The sequence below is a fragment of the Eumetopias jubatus genome, unplaced genomic scaffold, assembly GCF_037043125.1.
Source record: "Eumetopias jubatus isolate StellerSeaLion01/CBP00866 unplaced genomic scaffold, mEumJub1_p1.0 scaffold_5, whole genome shotgun sequence".
In the NCBI taxonomy this organism is placed as follows: domain Eukaryota; kingdom Metazoa; phylum Chordata; class Mammalia; order Carnivora; family Otariidae; genus Eumetopias; species Eumetopias jubatus.
The window spans coordinates 61,058,902-61,078,398 of NW_028274811.1; the positions used below are offsets into that span (position 1 = coordinate 61,058,902).

The window sequence follows — 19,497 nt, forward strand, 5'->3', positions numbered from 1 at the left end:
TTCCACGTATGAGTGAGAGCATATAATTTTCTTTCTCTGATTGACTTATTTCACTTAGCATAATACCCTCTAGTTCCATCCACGTTGTTGCAAATGGCAAGATTCCATATTTTTTTTGATGGCTGAGTACTATTCCATAGAATATATATACCACCTCTTTTTTATCCATTCATCTGTGGATGCACATCTGGGCTCTTTCCATAGTTTGGCTATTGTGGACATTGCTGCTGTAAACATTGGGGTGCAGGTGTCCCAGAAGGCTGTTTTTTTTGATGGAAGTCCCATTTGTCAATTTCTTCTTTTATGGTTAGTGCTTTTTGTGACCTAAGAAATCTTTGCCTATTTCAAGGTCATGAAGATTTTTCTCTTAGGTTTTCTGCTAGAAGTTTTATAGTTTGAACTTTTACTTTTGGCTCTGTTAAGTATATTGATTTAATTTTGGGGCATAGCATGAGCATAGGGATTGGAGTTCCTTTTTCTCCATGTAGTTACCAGTCATTTTCATGTCAGTAGTTGAAGAGACTGTTCTATCCACATTGAATTATGCTGCTGCCAAAGGCTTTATTTCGAATTTAACTTTGAAAAGTGACCTAGAGTTTTATGTTCTTCGGGTAGATGATTTAGACACTGACTTTCTAGGATGTCATTTTAAAAAGTGTGGTATTTTGTTTTTTGGTCTCAAAAATTATTTACATTTTAGACACATAGAGTAGGTGGGATGGGAGCTCTAAAAAACCACTGTGCCAACTTCTCCCTAATACACCCAATTAGAGATTAATATAAAATAGATGACTGTGTGTATGTGCATGTGTTTGTGTGGTGTGTGAGAAAAATTAAGCTAAAGCACTCGTGGAACATCCAGGAAAGCACAGCAATAGATATTGTGCAATTGGTACAGTCTTAAGGAATCAGTTTGAGGGCTTGGTAACTTCTGTTGTTAATTTTTCTTTGGTTTAACTTTAAAAAATAACCTGAGTATAGGTAAGACTTTCTCCACCTTTTGGTTTTCTTGTCTTTGAAGACTGCCATTTAAATGACCATTGAATAACTTTTTTCTTCTTGTGAAATGAAATGCTTTGTGTCTATTTAAAAACCTCTCAAGCATCAGAAATGGGTGAGATGGTATGGGAGGGGTGCAGTTTTTCTGAAATCACACATGAGCTTTTCCTCCCTTCACCTCTGTTCCCTTGGAGTGAAGAAGGTGCTCTTGGTAGCTATGGAGCGTATCCCTTACTGCTGACATGTTTTCTACTTTGTGCCTGTCCTGCCCAATTACATCTATTCTAAAGCTCTCTCCCTTTTATCCCTTTTCCTTTGAGTACATGACTACTCCTTTCTCTCATTCTTAGGTAGCAGTAATAGTAGTAATAATGGTAGCAGTAGCTAACAGTATGTTTTAGACACTATCTAAGGGCTTTGTATTTACTGACTTAATCTTCACAAACACCCTGTGAGGGAGCTGTTCTTTTAATACAGATTTTATAGATGAAGAGGCTGAGGCAGAGAGATGTTAAGTCTGGGGTTCTACCACTGGTAAGTAGCAGAGCTGGGATTTGGTCCTGGCTCTGAAGCACGTGCTTCCAACCACTATATTACATGGCCTTTCAGGAAAAGCACGCGAGGAAGCAACCATTCCCTTCCTTCACCCCTGTTTCTGGACTTAAAAAGGAGTCATGTTTTATAGCGTAGTTGACATATATTATTTTGGTTACTATTTCATGAAATTTTGATTCCTTTATAATGCATATTACAGTTTGTATTTCTATCTCTGGCAGTAAAGTTTCTAACAAAAAGCATGTGTGCTTAAAACAAAGTAGCTTTATTTCTAAAGCTATTACTTTACAAACCGCAGTCCCATGTGTCTGGTAGAAAGCACAGGCCCTTCCTAGCATATGGTTCTTCTTCTGGGAAAGCATCTTAGAAGAGGTGAGTCTTGGCCCACTTCGGTATAGGAATGTGCGCAAATGGCCAGGTTATGATATGTGGAGATGGGTGGTAAAAAGACCCATGATTGTGATGAGGTGAAAGTTTAAGAAAGGATGGAGGTTTTAAAATGTTCAAGAGAATTCATCTTTAGAGACGATTTCCAGGGTCAGAGAAGAAGAGCTGGGAGGTCATGACTCTGGGCAGAAATGAATGGCTTCTCGAGGCCTTTAGGCTTTTTCTGCCTCTGTTCCCTCTCCCCTTCACGTTTTCCCTTTCCCTTTGGTTTCCCAAGTTGGAGTACACTAATCCTCTTTGTTTTCCTCACCTCAGTGCAGAGAGAAGTGCTCTTCTGTCAGGTTTGCCAAGACACATTGGAGACTTTTTGATGCAGCTTTATCTTAAAGAAAAAAAAAAGTAACAATCACTTTATAAAAGAAGAAAAAGTAAAACCAAAAGTTTAGAAAAAGCTAGAGAAAGTTTTAAAAGACATGAATTTCCCCAGTACAGCCTTCTTACATTAAAGTAAAACCTCTTGACGCTTTTCTTCTTTTGAAGGCCTAGTTGCCCTCCATACTGGCCTTGATTAGTTCCTGGACCTTGGGTCTCTTGGGAACTCAAGGAGCTTGCGCAGGGAGTGAGGAGCTTCTCAGTCCTCCCTCTCACTTCCCAACAGGTCTGTCCTCCATGGTGGGGCCTGGTGTGTTTCTTTACCTCCACTCTCTCCAGTCCTGCAGGGGCCCTAAATCTGCTTGTAGTGTTAAGTCCCCAGTGGCAACTTGGCTAAGCTTTCATCAGCTCTGCTTGGTGGGGAGTACTGGGAGGAGGGTCCTCCTGGTCTCCAGAATCTGACTTGTACTTTGCCTGCCTTATCTAAAGCAGACTTACCAGCTAAAATCAAACTTTGGGTCTTCCTTGCCTTGGTTCACTGTTGGCTGTGTGGATTTGGGTAGAGGTTGCCAGCTTTCTTAGAAGCTGTCTGTGTCCTTGTGTCTACTTCCTTCTCTGGGCAGCAAAAAGTTCCTTTTTTCATTTTGAAAATCCCTCATTTTGTAGTGAATTCTTACTGAATTTTTTAGAGTGGAATGTGAACATACCAGCTCCTGTAAGTGAAAAGCTGGAAGGAAGGCTAGAAGCAGGCATGGCTGGATTTAGGAGCTCTTCTTCTTTGTCTCTCCTCTTTCCTGTCACGTTCCACAAGGTGGCAGGATGGCTCCAACCACTGGATCTCTGGACTCCCAGACTCCCAGGTTCAAGTGCAGGGAAATGGATGAACATCTCCTGGCAGCTCCTGCATAAATCCTGTAGTCCATTTGCCTCTTTCTCTTGCTTTTTCCTAATAAACAATTTTATTTTTTGAAGAGGTAGTGTATTTGTTCAAAAATGTGTTTTAAGGATGTGGAGTGAAAAGACTTTCATCTCATCCTTTTTATTAGTACGAAGCACCTCTTTTTGTCTTCTTTAATGCTTTTTGTCCTGAATTCTGTCTTGCCTGATATAAAATCTTGTTCAGTGCTTTCTTTTTATTTACATTTGACTAGTATATCCATCTAGACAAGTTCTTTTTTCAGCTATCCTTTTATTTTTAACCTTTCTGAATTACTTTATTGTAAGTTTTACTCCTGTCTGTAGCACAGAGGTTTTTCCCCCTCTGTAATCCAATCTGAGATCAGCTCTTTTTTAGTAAGTAAGTTTACCCCATTTACATTTGTTGTTTGGGCAGATATTTTTGATATTAGTCTGTCCATATCATTTTATTCTGTTTTTGTATCTTATGAAGAATCTTTACCACGGCCTTTTTCCTTGCTGTTTTTGTGGCTAGTTATTCTGATATTTGTCAGATAATGGTTGTCTTCATAATTTTAATTTCACATAATGCTCGTTGTCTTCCTAAAGTTCCTTATTATACGTGTTGATAAAATTAATGAATCTCATACTAATTCTAATATAGAGACATTGTAACTCTATTACATGGCCTGTTTTATTCATTCTGGATCTCTATTGGATTCTATCCTCAGAGGAGAGAATTAATCACTCAGCCAGGAAGCTTGGAACTCAATCAGTATTTTTATTATCAGTAAGAACGCTGTCAAAAGAGGCTTTGTGAGTTTTCCTATAGCAGATTGTCAGCCTTTTACAAGGCTCTTTTTGTCTATAAAAATGATAGTTTCTAAAGTTAGCATAGATCATAAAATTGGCAAGCTGACATTTGGTCACAATTGAACGTTAGATCAAGATCTTTGTAGGTGGTCTGTTATTCAGCACCCGAGAGTCAGCAGTTTTATGTTCAAGTTGACATTAAAAGGTATTACTGGGTCTGAAATTCCTTTATTTTAGTATAGGTTCCATACTTATTGAGAGTTTTATCACCATTTAGTTTTTCCAAAACAATATATTTGGCAACAGAAAGGCATGTTACATATGAAAAGGAATTTTTTAAATCAGAAGTCTTAATTTAAAACAGTCCAGCTTCACAGACACCTTGTAATGACTGAGACTCCTATTTTGACCATAGTCCTCCCATCCAGCACAGAAGGGGAGTCACCACCCTGGGCCCAGGGAGGAGCATAGCCTCTGTTCAGCCTCCTTTCCATTCAGGAGGCTTTGGCTCAGGCCACAAACAGCCTCTGTAGAGGGTGGAAAAGGGAGGGTGTTTTCATAATTTTTTTAGACTCAGGTCAGTTACATGACCATAGTTGACTTCCTGAATTTTTGTGGTGGAAAGGTACTTACTGTCCACCTCTAACAGAGCAGCTGAAACGTAGACTTGTTGGAGAAGATTTCCATCTCCTCTTTGTACTCTAGTCCTGCAGTGACTGCCATATCTTTCCTGTAGACTGCTGTTTTCAGTCTGCAGTTTACCTGTAAATCATTCTGAAAACGCTGTTGAAGATGAAAAGACCCCTTCTCCCCTAACTTCCTGTGAATTCAGATTTAACACATTTAGGGTGTGGGATCTATGCTTTTCCTGTGTGTTGCCGGTGATTCTGATGCAGGTATTCCAGGACTGTAGTTTGAGGAAATCAAGGTTGACAGTTCTGTGCCTAATGTAGAAATTTTGCTAAAATCTAGTTTGACAAAATTCTGGTTGGATATTACTCATTATATACACAGTGTTTCAAGTAGACATTTGTTTCAAAGATAGTGCTTTAATTTACCATGACTTTCTTCAATTAAGAAATCTGGCAAAACACAGATTTTTTAACTCCAACCAGTTTGTGGAAAAAATGTTTGCATGAAGATGTTCAATATACAGATTGCAGAACGATTGAGTTTAACACTCTTGTAATGCTTCCACGGAAGCCTCAAGGATAACTGACAAGTCCATTTTTATCAAATTTAATGGGTTTCTAAATCCTTATCTGCTTATCAAACAAAACGTTAATTAGAACAGTAATTGAGTAACCAGCTGCCTCTTGGGTTCATTCTAGGAATTTGTACAAAATCACCGTGGAGCTCATGTAAGGTCATTCGCTGCTTTTTGAGTTGCTAAATAATAACTTTGCTACAGGCTTCTAAAAATCCAGGTATTAAGGGAGTCTACAGGAAGATAAAAATTGATAAGAGATTTGTAATAGTCTGATACTCTTTCTCTGGTGGATTAAGGTGAAAAAATCCTTCTTCAGCACTACTGATGGGAGAAAATCCTCCCTCTTAGATTTCTTCCTGAATCAGCTTATGCTTGCCTAGTCTTGTCGTAGAACAGAAAAAGCCTTTGGAGCTAGGTATGCTGGCGCAAATTTTCTGGGGAAACAAAACAAAACAAAACACTATGAAGTCAAGTTTATAACTTTATTTAAGCAACACAGAACATCATGACAAGTATGACTATCCCAGGAATGCAAGGATTATTCAGCATCAGAAAATATGAATAACATATTAAGAAATTAAGTGAGATATAAACCATGTGATTATTTTCACACATGTAGAAAGAACACTAGGTTAAGATTTAATAATCCTTTATGACTGGAGATTTTTTTCCCCCCAAACTGGGAAACTTACCAAACCTTAGGCCAATAAGTCATTTCTTCCAAAACCTATAGCAAGACTCATACTCAAGAGTGAAACTCTAGAAGCCTCCCTATTATTGTCAGTAAGAAGACAAAGGATGCCTATTAACATTACCTTTGTTCAACACATCCCGAAGGTCTTAGCCAGTAGTGTAATGAGATAGGAAAAAGAAAAGAAGAATAGAAATTGTAAGGGAGAGATAAAAATATCTTTTTTTCCCAAGGTGATATTAATGCGTACATAGACAATACACCACAAGAAACTAGGGTGTTCAGTATAGTTGCTACCTGTAAAAATCCACAGGTTCTGTACACCATGATAACCCTCTAGTAAATATGTTTCCCTTCACAGTAGTATTAATCTATATTATAGCTAAGAGTGAGCACAACCAAAGAATATCAAACATGGAGAAAATTAAAGAATGTTATTGTTACATATAAAAGAAGCAATAGGATATCTTGATTTATTAAGGTATTTTTCTCTAAATTAATTCATTGTATATCCAGTCAAAATCCTAATAATACTAGGTTTTTATTAACTTGACAAGATGAATCTAAAATTTATAAAGAAAGTCAAAGGCCCATGAATAGTTAAGACTGTCTTGAAAAGCAAGGTCTGGGGTCCCGGCTACAGATACTGATACCAAACCATGGACGTTAAGATACTGTAGTCCTGGGCGCCTGGGTGGCTCAGTTGGTTAAGCGACTGCCTTCGGCTCAGGTCATGATCCTGGAGTCCTGGGATCGAGTCCCGCATCGGGCTCCCTGCTCGGCGGGGAGTCTGCTTCTCCCTCTGACCCTCTCCCCTCTCGTGCTCTCTGGCTCGCATTCTCTCTCTCTCAAATAAATAAAATCTTTAAAAAAAAAAAAAGATACTGTAGTCCTGTTACAGAGATACACAGAAAGATCAGTGGAACAAGATAGAGAAGCCAGTAAAGGGTCACACATATATAGAAATATGATATGCATTGGAGGCAGCATAATGAAGTGGTAGGAAAAGATGGAATGTTTTCTAATTGGTGCTTTGATCTTTAATTGATAATTATATGGAAAATCAAACTGTATTTCTAACTTCATACCATCTCCCAAAATAAATTCAGGTGAATTTAATTTGAAAAGCAAATCTTAAAAAAATTCACCAGAAAATATAAGAAGTAATGGAATACTTAGCAGTACTTGAAAATTAAAAGAAGTTTATCTGTCCTCATATATAAATCTTATAATACTGAGTGTAAAAGCAAGTTATAGGAGGATAGGTGTAATAAAGTACCACTTACATAACATTTAAAGCATGAAATAGGGGCGCCTGGGTGGCTCAGTCGTTAAGTGTCTGCCTTCAGCTCAGGTCATGATCCCAGGGTCCTGGGATCGAGCCCCGCATCGGGCTCCCTGCTTCTCTCTCTCCCACTCCCCCTGCTTGTGTTCCCTCTCTTGCTGTGTCTCTCTCTGTCAAATAAATAAATAAAATCTTAAAAAAAAAATAAAGCATGAAATAAAGCAACATGTTGTATAAAGGCGTTAAAGTGTATTGCAGAGTATATAAACATATGTAGTAATAATATACACAAAATTAGAGATAGTGTTGGTAGAAAGATAAATGTGACTCAGGAGGGACGTGTGCAGTTTATTTTCTATTTAATGTAATGTTTTACTATTTTTTTAGATAAAAATGTTCTATAGCAACACATGACAGATGTTAACATCAAGTGAATATCCAATAATAAAGAAATGGTTGAATAAATTATGGCTTTTACATACTATGAAATATTTTTCAGCCATTAAAAACAATTAGTTGTAGATATATCACTTTATGTGGAGGAATTTCCAAGAGTTACTGCTTATGAAGAAAATAAGATGCAGAAATTTTGTATGAAGTCATCCCATTTCTATAAAACAAGGACATGTATGAGTATGTATATATATGATATGTGCTTGTGTATGAACATATGAACATGAAAAAAAATAAGGATTCATTCTGGGCTGTTAACATGGGTTGGGAGTGAGGTGATAGTGAAGGAGAGGGGGCTGGGGGAATGGGGAGCCAAGCGAAACAGAAAATAAGAGAGAAGACATACTACCCAGCATGGATGATATGGTTTTTTTTTATGTACTTACATAATCACACACACACACACACACACACACACACACTCACTCACTCACTCACTCACTCACGCATGCAATTTGAAAGAGACTATAGAACTGCTTTAAAGAGAGAGTGAGAGTTGACCTGGGGGAATTTACTAGGTTTGAGTGGGGACTGTGATAGAAGTAGACTTAGCAAAAAGATGCCATTTCAGAGAAAGATGTATTTTATTGGTAGAGTAATTAAACAAATGATGGAATTAAATTAAAATGATGCTTTTCCAGTTTTCTCCCTTTTGTATTTATCAAAATAATAGACCTTAGTTTCAGTGAATTCTTGATAATCACAGTGTACTACTTGGTATAAAGTACCAGTGGTAAAAATTGTAATTATATTTTATGAAATGGGGCCTTTTGACAGGGAAACTTTAGATCTTTCTCTCTTTTTTTTCAACTTGGGGGAGAATAAAGAATGAATTTCTTTTTTTGGTCAGGCCAAGGCCTAAATATAGATAGTTCAGGATTGTGAATAATTATCTTTGAAATTTTCATTTTTTTTCTTTCAGTGTGCGGGATGACAGAATTCGAGTAGAAAGGATGGATGACATGTATTTTGAATACAGCCATGCTTTCCAGGCAGTTATGGAGTTTTATGCAAAAGATGCACTTGACATCCAAGGTAAATATTTCGTATGTGTTAGGCTCAGTGTCCTCAAATTTAACTGAGTTGAGATTTGGATAAGAGTGCAAGTTTGACTTGCAATTTAATGAAAAAACTAGGCATTTATCAATAAATAACTGGTAGAAATAGAGGAAAGAGTTCACTTTTTTTGCACTCATCAAAAACACCCCTACAGCTTCCTTTGTAGTTAGGACCATTTAGTAACTTGATGTTTTTGACATATTCATTGGACTGTAAGGAGATACTGGCCAACCTTCTTTTTGCTTCTCTTAAAAAAATGGCCCATTATTTTCCTTGCAATTTTATAGAGTATTTAGATAAATCTCCTGATAAAGGCTAGTATTTCGTTAGATTGATTGCCACAATTTAAATACCAGAACATTAATGACAGGGTATTAATATGTTAAGTAACCATTATTTGTCTAATCTACATGTCGTCAGCCAGGTATCAGTGCTTGACTTGGTCTGTACCCCTACTTTCTTCTAGTCCAGCTTATTCTGTTAAGGTTCATTTTTATATCTTACCACATGCTGCAAGGCTTTCATCATTAGACTGTAGATAAATCAGTCTCCCCTTGGCTCCCCCACAGGCACCAATGTCTTGTTAGCATTTCTCTCCCCAACTCTTTTAATCTCATGGTGTGAAACTGAATTGAGTGTCTGAGAGGGTAACCCATTCTGACAGTCTGTGGTATCACCAAGGGATTGTTGTCTTAGGCTCAAGTAAAGACAAGACTACCATAAGCCACTTTTGACATCACATTCACTTAGAAGTGTATGGGATAGGAAACCAGCTTGCCAGTAGGGAGCACTTGTTTCTGTTAGTGGGCGTAGTCCTCCACAGGGTTTGTAGCCCCATAGAGCCATTGAGAGCTTAAGTTGTTGTGCAGACCCCCTTCCCCGCCATCCCTACCCCATGCCAAGTGACAGTTCAGCTGCAAAGACAGGAGATACTCGTCAGGGTCTACCCAGGCCTAGAAGCTTCATGCCATGCCAACTTCAGAGTCCCTGTACTCAGAGAAGGCCAACATTTCTACAATTGGGTTTATAATTCTTCTTAGTCCGGATGCAATTTACTGGTTTCAGGTCATTCTTACCATATACAATGTTACCTCATAACACATTGGCACTTCATTTTTATCAGGTTTCCTGGGGAACAGAGCTAGAAAGTTAAAGGTGAAATTCTCAGAAGGGGGAAGAGTTTTGTTAGCTCTTTCTTCACACCTGGTTTTATAAAAAGCCACAATAGAAAGTAATGTACTTGGTATTACTGATGTGGAGAGAATATTTTGTAATTTTTTTTATTTCTGAAAGTAATAAATGTTGCAAAAAAAGGGCCATAGTTGTGCATAAAGAAGAAAAAGTCCCTCCCCCCAAATCTTTAAGAATTTTTATAGGTACAAATCCATATATATAAGTATACGTATATAATTCTATATATTTCATATACTTTGGATTTATTCTTTCAACTAATTTTTATTGACTGCCTATTAAGTGAAGCATCACACATACAATAAGGGATAAAAAAGACAAAAATTCCTGCTCTTCTGAAGTTCACATTCTAAGAGGAAGATATATACAATAAAATAAGTTAGTGTGTTTGAAAGTGGCAAGTATTTTGAAGAAAATAAGGCAGGGAAGAGGGAGAACTTTTGAATAGGGTGGTGAAGTGAGGCCTCACTGAGAACATGGCACTTGAGCAAAGATTTGAATGAAGACTGAAGGAGTGTAGGGGTAGAGCCGTACACACAGGTGAAGGAACAGTGTTTTAGGCAGAGACACCAATAAGTACAACATATCTAAGTGCCTGGTAGGCTTAAGGAATAAAAGGAGCCTGGGTGCTAGAACAAAGTAAGGGAGAGAATCTGAGGAGGTGAGTTCGGGAAGGTGGAAGGCAGGTTGTGGGGCCTTACAGACCCCTGTCAGGACTTGAGCTGCTTCTTTCAGTGAGTTGCGGATGTCAGAGGCTTTTTATAAGCAAAGTAGTCTAATAGTCTGGTGTACATTTTTAAAAGGATTCTTTTGGCTGCTCTGTTGAGAATACCCTATAGGGCACAGGGATGAAGCTGGGATACCAGATGGTAAGCAATATTCCTGCTGAGAGATAAGAATGATTGTACAACTTCTTTTTCACCCTCACTCAGCAGTATATTATGGATAGTTGTACAACTAGCTGTAAGGCATTGTTGTTAGTAGATAATAATCTGGACTTACCAAATTTATTGAACTATTACGCTCCTGATGTTCAGTTAGGTTGTCTGTAGATTTTACTATTACAAAAGATCTTTCAGCTCACTTCCTTGTACACACATCTTTGACATGCATTTTAGAGTATTTCGGGATCAAAGGGGATGGGCATTTTATATTCTGAAAAAGTTGCTCTCTAAAAAAGGTTTATTTCACCATCAGAAAATCCCCATTTTTCCATGACCTAGGTACTTGTAATCTTATACATTTTTCCCAAAGGCAATTTTAGGAGGTATTGTCTAAATTATTATTTCAATAATCATAAACTAAATTTCAGTTAAAGTTTGTTTTTAATAATGGTGAGCAATAACTTTAATGAAACTATACATTCTGTTTTTTAGCTTCTCAAAGTTTTTCTGGCATCATTAACTTGGAGAAGGCTGTGATTTGCTCTTTGGCTGCCATAATAAGATACCTCAAAGAATTTAACTTGGAAAAGGTGCTTTCCAAGCCCAAGTAAGTGATTTCTCAAAAATAAAAAAAAGGGGGTAGAGTTATATTAAAAACATTCCCTTTAAAAAAATATTCTGTTTTTCTTTTGGCTTGAAGTTCACATGCATCCATTTAGAAATAAGAGCATCTGAGACATTTGACATTACTGCCTTTTTCTTTGATTATTGGCGGACAAAAAGCCATCTTCTATTTTCTACTGTGTGTCAATATTAAACCATATGACTGAATATAATACATCTAGCCTTAGAGTGTAATTCATTCTCTCCATAATTCAGTCTATAAAAGCAATTCTTAAATTGAATTTGGTAAGTACTGTATTCAGATAAGTTCGCCTACTAATGATAGAATAGTCTTTTTTGTTTTTTTAAGATTTATTTATTTTAGCGCACAAGCAGTGGGGAGGGGCAGAGGGAGAAGGAGAGAGAGAATAGTGACTCCTCAAGCAGACTCCCTCTGAGCATGATGTGGGGCTTGATCCCAGGACCCTGAGATTATGTCCTGAGCCAAAATCAAGAGTCGGCCACTTAACCGACTGAGCCACCCAGGTGCCCCGATAGAATATTCTCTTTGGGGGCAAAATGAAGTGTGTGGTGCTATTGGTGAAAAATATCATTTAAAAATATTTATAGAATCCTTAAGAATTCTGTCAATTTGTATTCATATAGCTATTTAATATACTAAATACTAAAGCACAGTTAATTGACAAGTAGTATTAAGTGGAATTAGGAAGTGGTATTAAAAAGCATTCATAAAACTTCACTGCCTTTCTTATTCCTGGTTTCAGTTCTTATTCCATAGACCATAAATTTGGAGATGAAAAGGATAGTTACTAACATAGTTTTTAAAACAGTGATTAACTTTGTGGAGATTTAAAACTCGCAGTTGCTGTTCTAGGAAAATGTTCGTTTAAAAACCAGTGGAGGGCGCCTGGGTGGCTCAGTTGGTTAAGCAACTGCCTTCGGCTCAGGTCATGATCCCGGAGTCCCGGGATCGAGTCCCACATCGGGCTCCCTGCTCGGCGAGGAGCCTGCTTCTCCCTCTGGCCCTCCCCCCTCTCATGTACTCTCTCTCTCATTCTCGCTCTCTCAAATAAATCTTTAAAAAAAAAAAAAAAAAAAAACCAGTGGAATAATAAAAGGTAGTGGGAGAATTTTCTTGCCTTTCTGTATTTCACCTTCACCAGCCCCTTGGCTTTGGCTCTGTAAAGAATTAACCTTTATCATTTTGATCCTTGATAAATAAGCTTCTCCCTGTTCTACAGATCGGAGCTATCTCACTAAAATAGTCGAATATGAATTGGGGTACAAAGAGGTCATATTGGTTTGAGGTTGTTGGGGAGGGTGTAAGAAAGGCAGGTCTCTTGGGAATCTTTCTGTAATGTCTTTTTGGTGTGCACAGTATTTAGGATAGAACAGAATATCATTTCTCTGGAAGCAGTTTTGTCCTGTTTAAAATTAGTCTAAATGTCCATCAACAGGAGAGTGGATTTATTGTGTTATATTTATGCAGTGTAGTGTCATAAAGCAATGAAAATAAATGGACTGGAGTTACATGTATCAATATTTAAAAAATTATGTTAACGTTATATTGAGCCAGAAATCAAATTACTGAAGGACACACGGTACACGCCATTATATGAAGTTCGAAACATGTAAAAGAGTCACTACTTAAGTACTGAAATTAGTTTATTTTTAAATTTCCTAACTTGATAAATTACGTGAAGCTGAACTCTTCTCATTTTGTATTTGGTGGTGGTGTTGGGCAGTGGTCAGGGAACTGATTCTGCTGATGACTTGGTATGTGTCTGATCTGCTAGTTGGGTGATCCCCTCTTCTCATTGTCACAGAGCCAAAGAGAAAGATGGAGAGCCAAAGTAAAAGGTGCTCATATGGTATAAGTTTCTATCACCCAACATTTACCCAGCACCAAGCAGGGAGTCAGTAAATATAGGATTAATGGAAGAAAAGGAAAGAAGGAAAGAATTCTTTATCCTGTGAGCATGGACTTGATTGGAAATTGCCAAAATGTCCTTGGGAACCAAGATTAATGAATAAAGGTGGTGATCAAAGTGGTACTGTTGTTTTGCTTAAACATAAAATGTGAGTGATGATGTTATAATTCGACTTTGAAGATATTCCAGAAGAGTAACTCCACAGTTGTATTTTGGAAAAAGAATGTTGCAGCTCAAAGTGATTACTTTGGAAAACAAGAATGTTCTTCTTGTGTATTTAGAATTCAGTTATATTACTTTAAAAGTTCAGCAGCATAAGGTATGATTAGATTTACTTTAAGAGCTGTGTTAATGGGGAAAAATTTAGTTGCCTCGTATGGCAAATGCTTTCACAAAAACTGTATAGTTCATAAAAATCTTGATACGCATTTTAAATAAATATTTAAAGGTGTTTGTGCCTTTATGATAGAATTTTAGGTTATTAGAGAAAATACATATTTTAGGTATTCTTAAGAATGGATTAAGTGAGGTTTTATTAGGTCAGATTCTGAGGTTCCAAATTTGTCTTAAGAGTTTAAGTAGGTTTGTTCCAGAGCAAAATAGTATAATAGAGTAAATAGAATGTGAGGGATATTAATCATCATGACCGAATTAGCCTGATTCCCAAATTTATGAAGTTTTAAAGGGATTTGCATTTTTGTTGGTGTTGGAAATGAGTGCTTTTGTCATTTCAGAGGACTTTTATTAAGATTGGTGTGGTCAGAACTTCACATAGGTTTTGGAAATTTAGAAAAGAATGACAAAATCCACCAAGGACAACTGTAAGAGCTTTTCCTTAGAAAACTTATTGTAACAGAAAGATAACATAGAGTGTTTACTTTTACTAGTGAAAGTAAATTTTATAATTATTTTAATGACCTCTAATGGGCATAGAACAGAGATGCAGCTGAATATCCTAAAATTCACGGTATATCCGTTTACAAAAAACAATTATTTAGCCCCAAATTCAGTAGTCCAAAATCACATAAAAACACCACAAGAGAAGAAACTACAGACTAACATGAATATGGACATAAAAATCCTCAAAAAATACAAGCAAATGGAATCCAACAATATAAAGGATTATACATCATGATTATGGGATTTATTCTAGGACCATAGGTTTGGTTTAACAAATTATAAGTCATTTAATGTAATATACTGTATCAGTATAATAAGAGATTAAAAACTATAGGGCCATCTCAACAGACAGTTAAAGCTCCGTTTCATGATAAAAACATCCCACAAACTAGAGTTAGAAAGGAATGTCCTTATCCTGATAATGGCCATTAGTGAAAACCTCAGACCCTAACATCATACTTAATGGGGGAAAGAATGAATGCTTCCCCTCTAAGAACAGGAATAAGAAGAAGTAGTGTTTTCCCAGTTCTGTTGCATATTGTCCTAGAAAGTCTAGTCAGGGCAATTGGTAAGAAAATGTAGTAAAATTTGTAAAGTAAGAAGTAAAACTCTGCTATTGCATAATTTCATATAACATGGAATTATGTATAGAAAATCCTAAAGAATCCAGGAAGAGATGATTAAAGCATATAAAATGAGTTCATGAGGTTGCAGGATGTGAGATCAGTATACCAAAATCAAAATCAGCTCTGAGTCAATAACCTTGCAATGAAGAATCCAAAAATGTAAGAAAATAATTTCATTTACAATACCATCAAAAAGAATAAAATATTTAATGCATTTAACAAAAGAAATATAAAACCTGTATTCTGAAAACTATAGAACACTGTTGAAAGAAATTAAAAGAAGACCCGAGTAAGTGGAAAGGCATCCTAGGTTTGTGGGTCAGCAGACTTAATCTTACTAAGATGACGGTATTCCTAACTGATCTACAGGTTCAGTGTAATTGTACCAAAATCCCAGCTAGTTTTTTTGCAGAAACCGACAAACTGATCCTAAAATTTTATGAAAATTCAAGGGCCAAAGAATAGCTGTAGCAATTTTGAAAAAAGAATAACAGAATCAGAAGATTCACATTCCTGTTTGAAAACTTGTAGCAAGGGAAAAGTCGCTGAGACAGTGTGGCCCTGGCATAAAGACAGATATACAGATCAGTGAAATAGAATTGAGAGTCCAGAAATAAACTACACACATATTGTCAGTTGATTTCCAACAAGGCTGTTAAAGCGTTCAGTGGTGGAAAGAATAGTTGTTTGTTTTTTTTCCCCCCAATAAAAGGCCCTGTATGAACCCTGGTTATTGTTTGACCTCGTGTTTTTTGTGTTTCTTTCCTTGTCCTCATGGATAACTGGTTATCTATGCAGAAGAGTGAGTTTTTTATTACCTTACCTCATGTCCTAATAAAAAATAACTCAAAGTGGACCGAAGACCAAATGTAAGAGCTGAAACTATTAGCTCTTAGAAGAAAACATGGGTGTAAAAATCTTCATGACCTTTGATTAGGGAATAGTTTCTTAGCTGTGACGCCAAAAGCATAAGTGGCAAAAGAAAAAAGAGAAAATATTGGACTTCACAATGAAAAACTTGCTCTTCAAAGCCTACCGTCAAGAGAATGAAAAGACAATCCACTGAATAGTAGAAAAACTTTGTATAGAGACCTATGTCCAGAATATATGAAGAACTCTTATAAATCAATGGTAAAAAGACAGATAACCCAATTAAAAAATGGACAAAGAATCTGAATAGGCATTTCTCCAAAGAACTTGTACAAATGACGAATAAGCACATGAAAAAAATGCTTAGCATCATTAGGCATCAGATAAATTCAAATCAAAGCCACAATGAGATACTACTTCATATCCACTAGAATAGCTATAATAATAATTTAAAAAACCAGACAGGTGTTGGTGTGAATGTGGGCAAATTAGAACCCTCATACATTGCCAGTGGGAAGGTAAAATGGTTATAACCACCTTGGAAAACACTGTGGTAGTTCCTCACAGTGTTTGGACTTAACCGTATAATCCAACTATTTCACTCCTAGATGTGTACTCAACACAATGAAAATGTATGTCCACACAAAAATTTGTATGTGACTGTTCATAACAGTATCATTCATAGTAGCCAAAAAGTGGAAACAATCCATATGTCCATCCATTGGTGAATAGATATATAAAATATAGAATATGCATAAAATGGAATATAATTCAACCATAAAAAAGGAATGACATACTGGTACATGCTACAACATAGATGAACCTTGAAAATATTATGGTAAGTTAAAGAAGCCATCACAAAAGACCACACACATAACTGTATGATTCCACTTATATGAAATATCCAGAATAGGCAAATCCATAGAGAGAGAAAGCCAATCAATGGTTTCCAAGAGCAGTTTTGGTTGGGGGGAAGTGGAGAGTGACTGCAAATGGGTATAGAGTTTTTTGGGCGGGTAATGCAAGTACCTGAAATTACATAATGATGATGATTGCACAACCTTGTTAATATACTAGAAACCATTGAACTGTATACTCCAAATAAATGGTGTGGTATGTAAATTATATCTCAATGTAATAGATATACATATATATACACACATATTTAAATGTTATTAGTATCAAGATTGGGAAATCCTTTGTCACTATTTTACTCCCACTTCTAAAGCAGTACTCTTCTGAGGCTTCTACTCAGTGTCCCATGTATTTTGAGGCATTTTCAGTCTAGTTGGTCAGAGAGCCAACTATTCTAAGCCCTGTACGAACCCTGGTTATTGTTTGACCTAGTGTTTTCTTGTGGCTCTTTGATCAGTGGAGGTTCCCCCATACCCGTAAGGATCAGTACCTGACCAAATCCTTGAGGGGATCCTTCTGCAGATCTTTGGATCTCTCTCTTGGGTGCAGCTCTGTCATCTCTGGCTTTTTGTCTCATGAATTCTAGTTTCCTTGATCTCTCCAAAGAGTCAGTCTTAATATACCTCATTTGTTTTTCTTCTCTCAGAGATCACAGTTTTGTGCTGTCTGATGTCTAATAGATGTTTTTTTAAATATAAATTTGTCCAATTTTCTAATTGTTTATGGTTAAAGGACAGCTCTCATGCATTTAATCTTTTATGAATGAAAGCGAAAGTCAAGTACCATAATTGAACATCACACAAAAACAACAGAAGAAGGAGATGTGTGAGGTTACAACAGCTATCCAGAACCATGCCTATGTTCTAAAGCTCCCAGAAAATTAATTTCACTTAAAATTAAAAACAGAAAAAGGACCAAATTCAAATCTTATACAAAATTATTGTTAAGAAGAAACACAATAAGGAGCTAGATAACGTCCTTACAGAAAATGAATTCATGCCAGAAAGATGCCCACAAATGAAATGAAAACTATAACCTACTACTTCAAAATGAGCTAAAAGACATTAAGAAAATGATGCTGGAGATGAAAGAACAAATGAGAAGGAGAAATAGGAAAGCTATGAAATGAGATGATAGGATCGAAGAATGAACTGCGTATTCAAGAAAAAGATCAATTTAGGAGTGAAGAGTAAACTAGAAGGAATACTAAAGTGAATAAACATAGCACGTATACTTGAAGAGAACTAGAATTAAAAAGAGAGATGTGCAAAAAAAAAAAGAAAAAATAATGGTTAACATAGCAGACCTGATGAGACAGCCATCCTTAGAAAGATCTATCTGCAAGCTTGACCCTTAACTGGCATCTGGGAAAGTTTCCAGCATTTTCTAATAAGAATGGCTCACTCTCTCCAAACTTTGCAGAGATCATGGTTTATGCTAACTACTTGCTTGTTTCTGGGAGCTGGAATTTTTGTACATGTAAGGGAGAAGCCTGTGTGACCAGCATCCAGTATAAACTCTAGGTGCTGAGTCTCTAATGTGCTTCTCTGGTGGACATTTCACACATGTAATCACAACTCATAGCTGGGGAAATTGAGCACACCCTGTGTGACTCCATCAGGAGAGGACTCTTGGAAGCTTGCCCTTTGTTTCCTCCACACTTTGACTTCTATATCTTTTCCCTTTTCTGGTTTTGCTTTGTATCCTTTCACTGTTATAAATCATAGCCGTGAGTACAGCTGTGTTCGGAGTCCTGTGTACCCTCCTGGAGAATCACTGGGGACTCATTATATACCTTCCTTATTATTTTCCTCTCTAATATGCTTCTTGGCAGCTTTTAGGAATGTAAAGGAGGTCATTTTGTTTAGTTACAAATCAATTAGAAGTGAATCTACAATAAAACAAATTTTGTAATATATAATTTGTAATTCATAAGTTAAATTAACCCTGAAAAGTTTCAAGAAATGGTGAATGTCTGAATTCTGAAAACCTTACATAGAGAACTATTTTCTACTAGAGATTTCATATGAAACGTAGTTTGGTGGGGTTTTTTTGTTTAAATTAAATTAAATAAATATTTAAATAGGGTCTTTGTTAAGGGGTTGGTCTTTCAGGTAGGATCTGCACCTTTAACTGCCTCTATCTAAATCAGAAAGATTTGTCTTCATTTTTTAAAAAAACTAGGGTAGGAATGATATAGAATCTTAAATTTCGCTGGCAAGTTTTCAGCAATGACATTTTCCTCCCATTATAAAACTTGAGGGGGACAAAAAAGCGTCCTTTGTACTTCTTTTGTCTGAAATATTAATGAAGTATTTTCCCATGTTACTTGTAGAATTTTTATCCAGGTTCACACAGCATGAATTCTAGCCAGGCATTGTTTATGAGGTTCATTTCAAAGCATATAAAATTTGGCTTTTTCCAGAAGGATAAATAATTTAGAATTGCTTGAGTATTTCAGATGGTGATCATATACAGTTGAATTTCTGAGGATGCTGGCAGATACAACCCTGAGTTCAAAAAACCATATAATTCCTAATGGAAATAGAAACTGACAGAAGGAAATTTCTTTCGTATTTGGGAAGAAGAGTCCCAACTCCAGAATACATTATCAACCAAGCATAAGGGAAACCCAAAAGCATATTTAGTTCTTGGGGCACCTGGGTGACTCAGTCAGTTAAGCATCTGCCTTTGGCTCAGCCATGGTCCCAGGGTCCTGGGATCGAGCCCCGAGTTGGGCTCCCTGCTCAGCGGGGAGACTGCTTCTCCGTCTCCTTCTGCTGTTCCCTGCTGCTTGTGCTCTCTTGCTTTCTCTCTCTGTCAAATTAATAAGTA

The 19,497-nt window shown here is 36.7% G+C and overlaps 1 protein-coding gene across 5 annotated transcripts in view; it reads left to right on the forward strand.

The window, feature by feature from the left end:
• The window catches only part of MSH3 (mutS homolog 3), a 178,479-nt gene that overhangs the window by 39,900 nt on the left and 119,082 nt on the right, over positions 1-19,497 (forward strand). For all 5 annotated transcript variants that reach the window (XM_028114541.2, XM_028114539.2, XM_028114538.2 and 2 more), the window contains exons 9-10: positions 8,585-8,697; positions 11,289-11,403. In XM_028114541.2, coding sequence (XP_027970342.1) covers positions 8,585-8,697; positions 11,289-11,403 — 228 coding nt within the window. The remainder of the gene's footprint in view (positions 1-8,584; positions 8,698-11,288; positions 11,404-19,497) is intronic.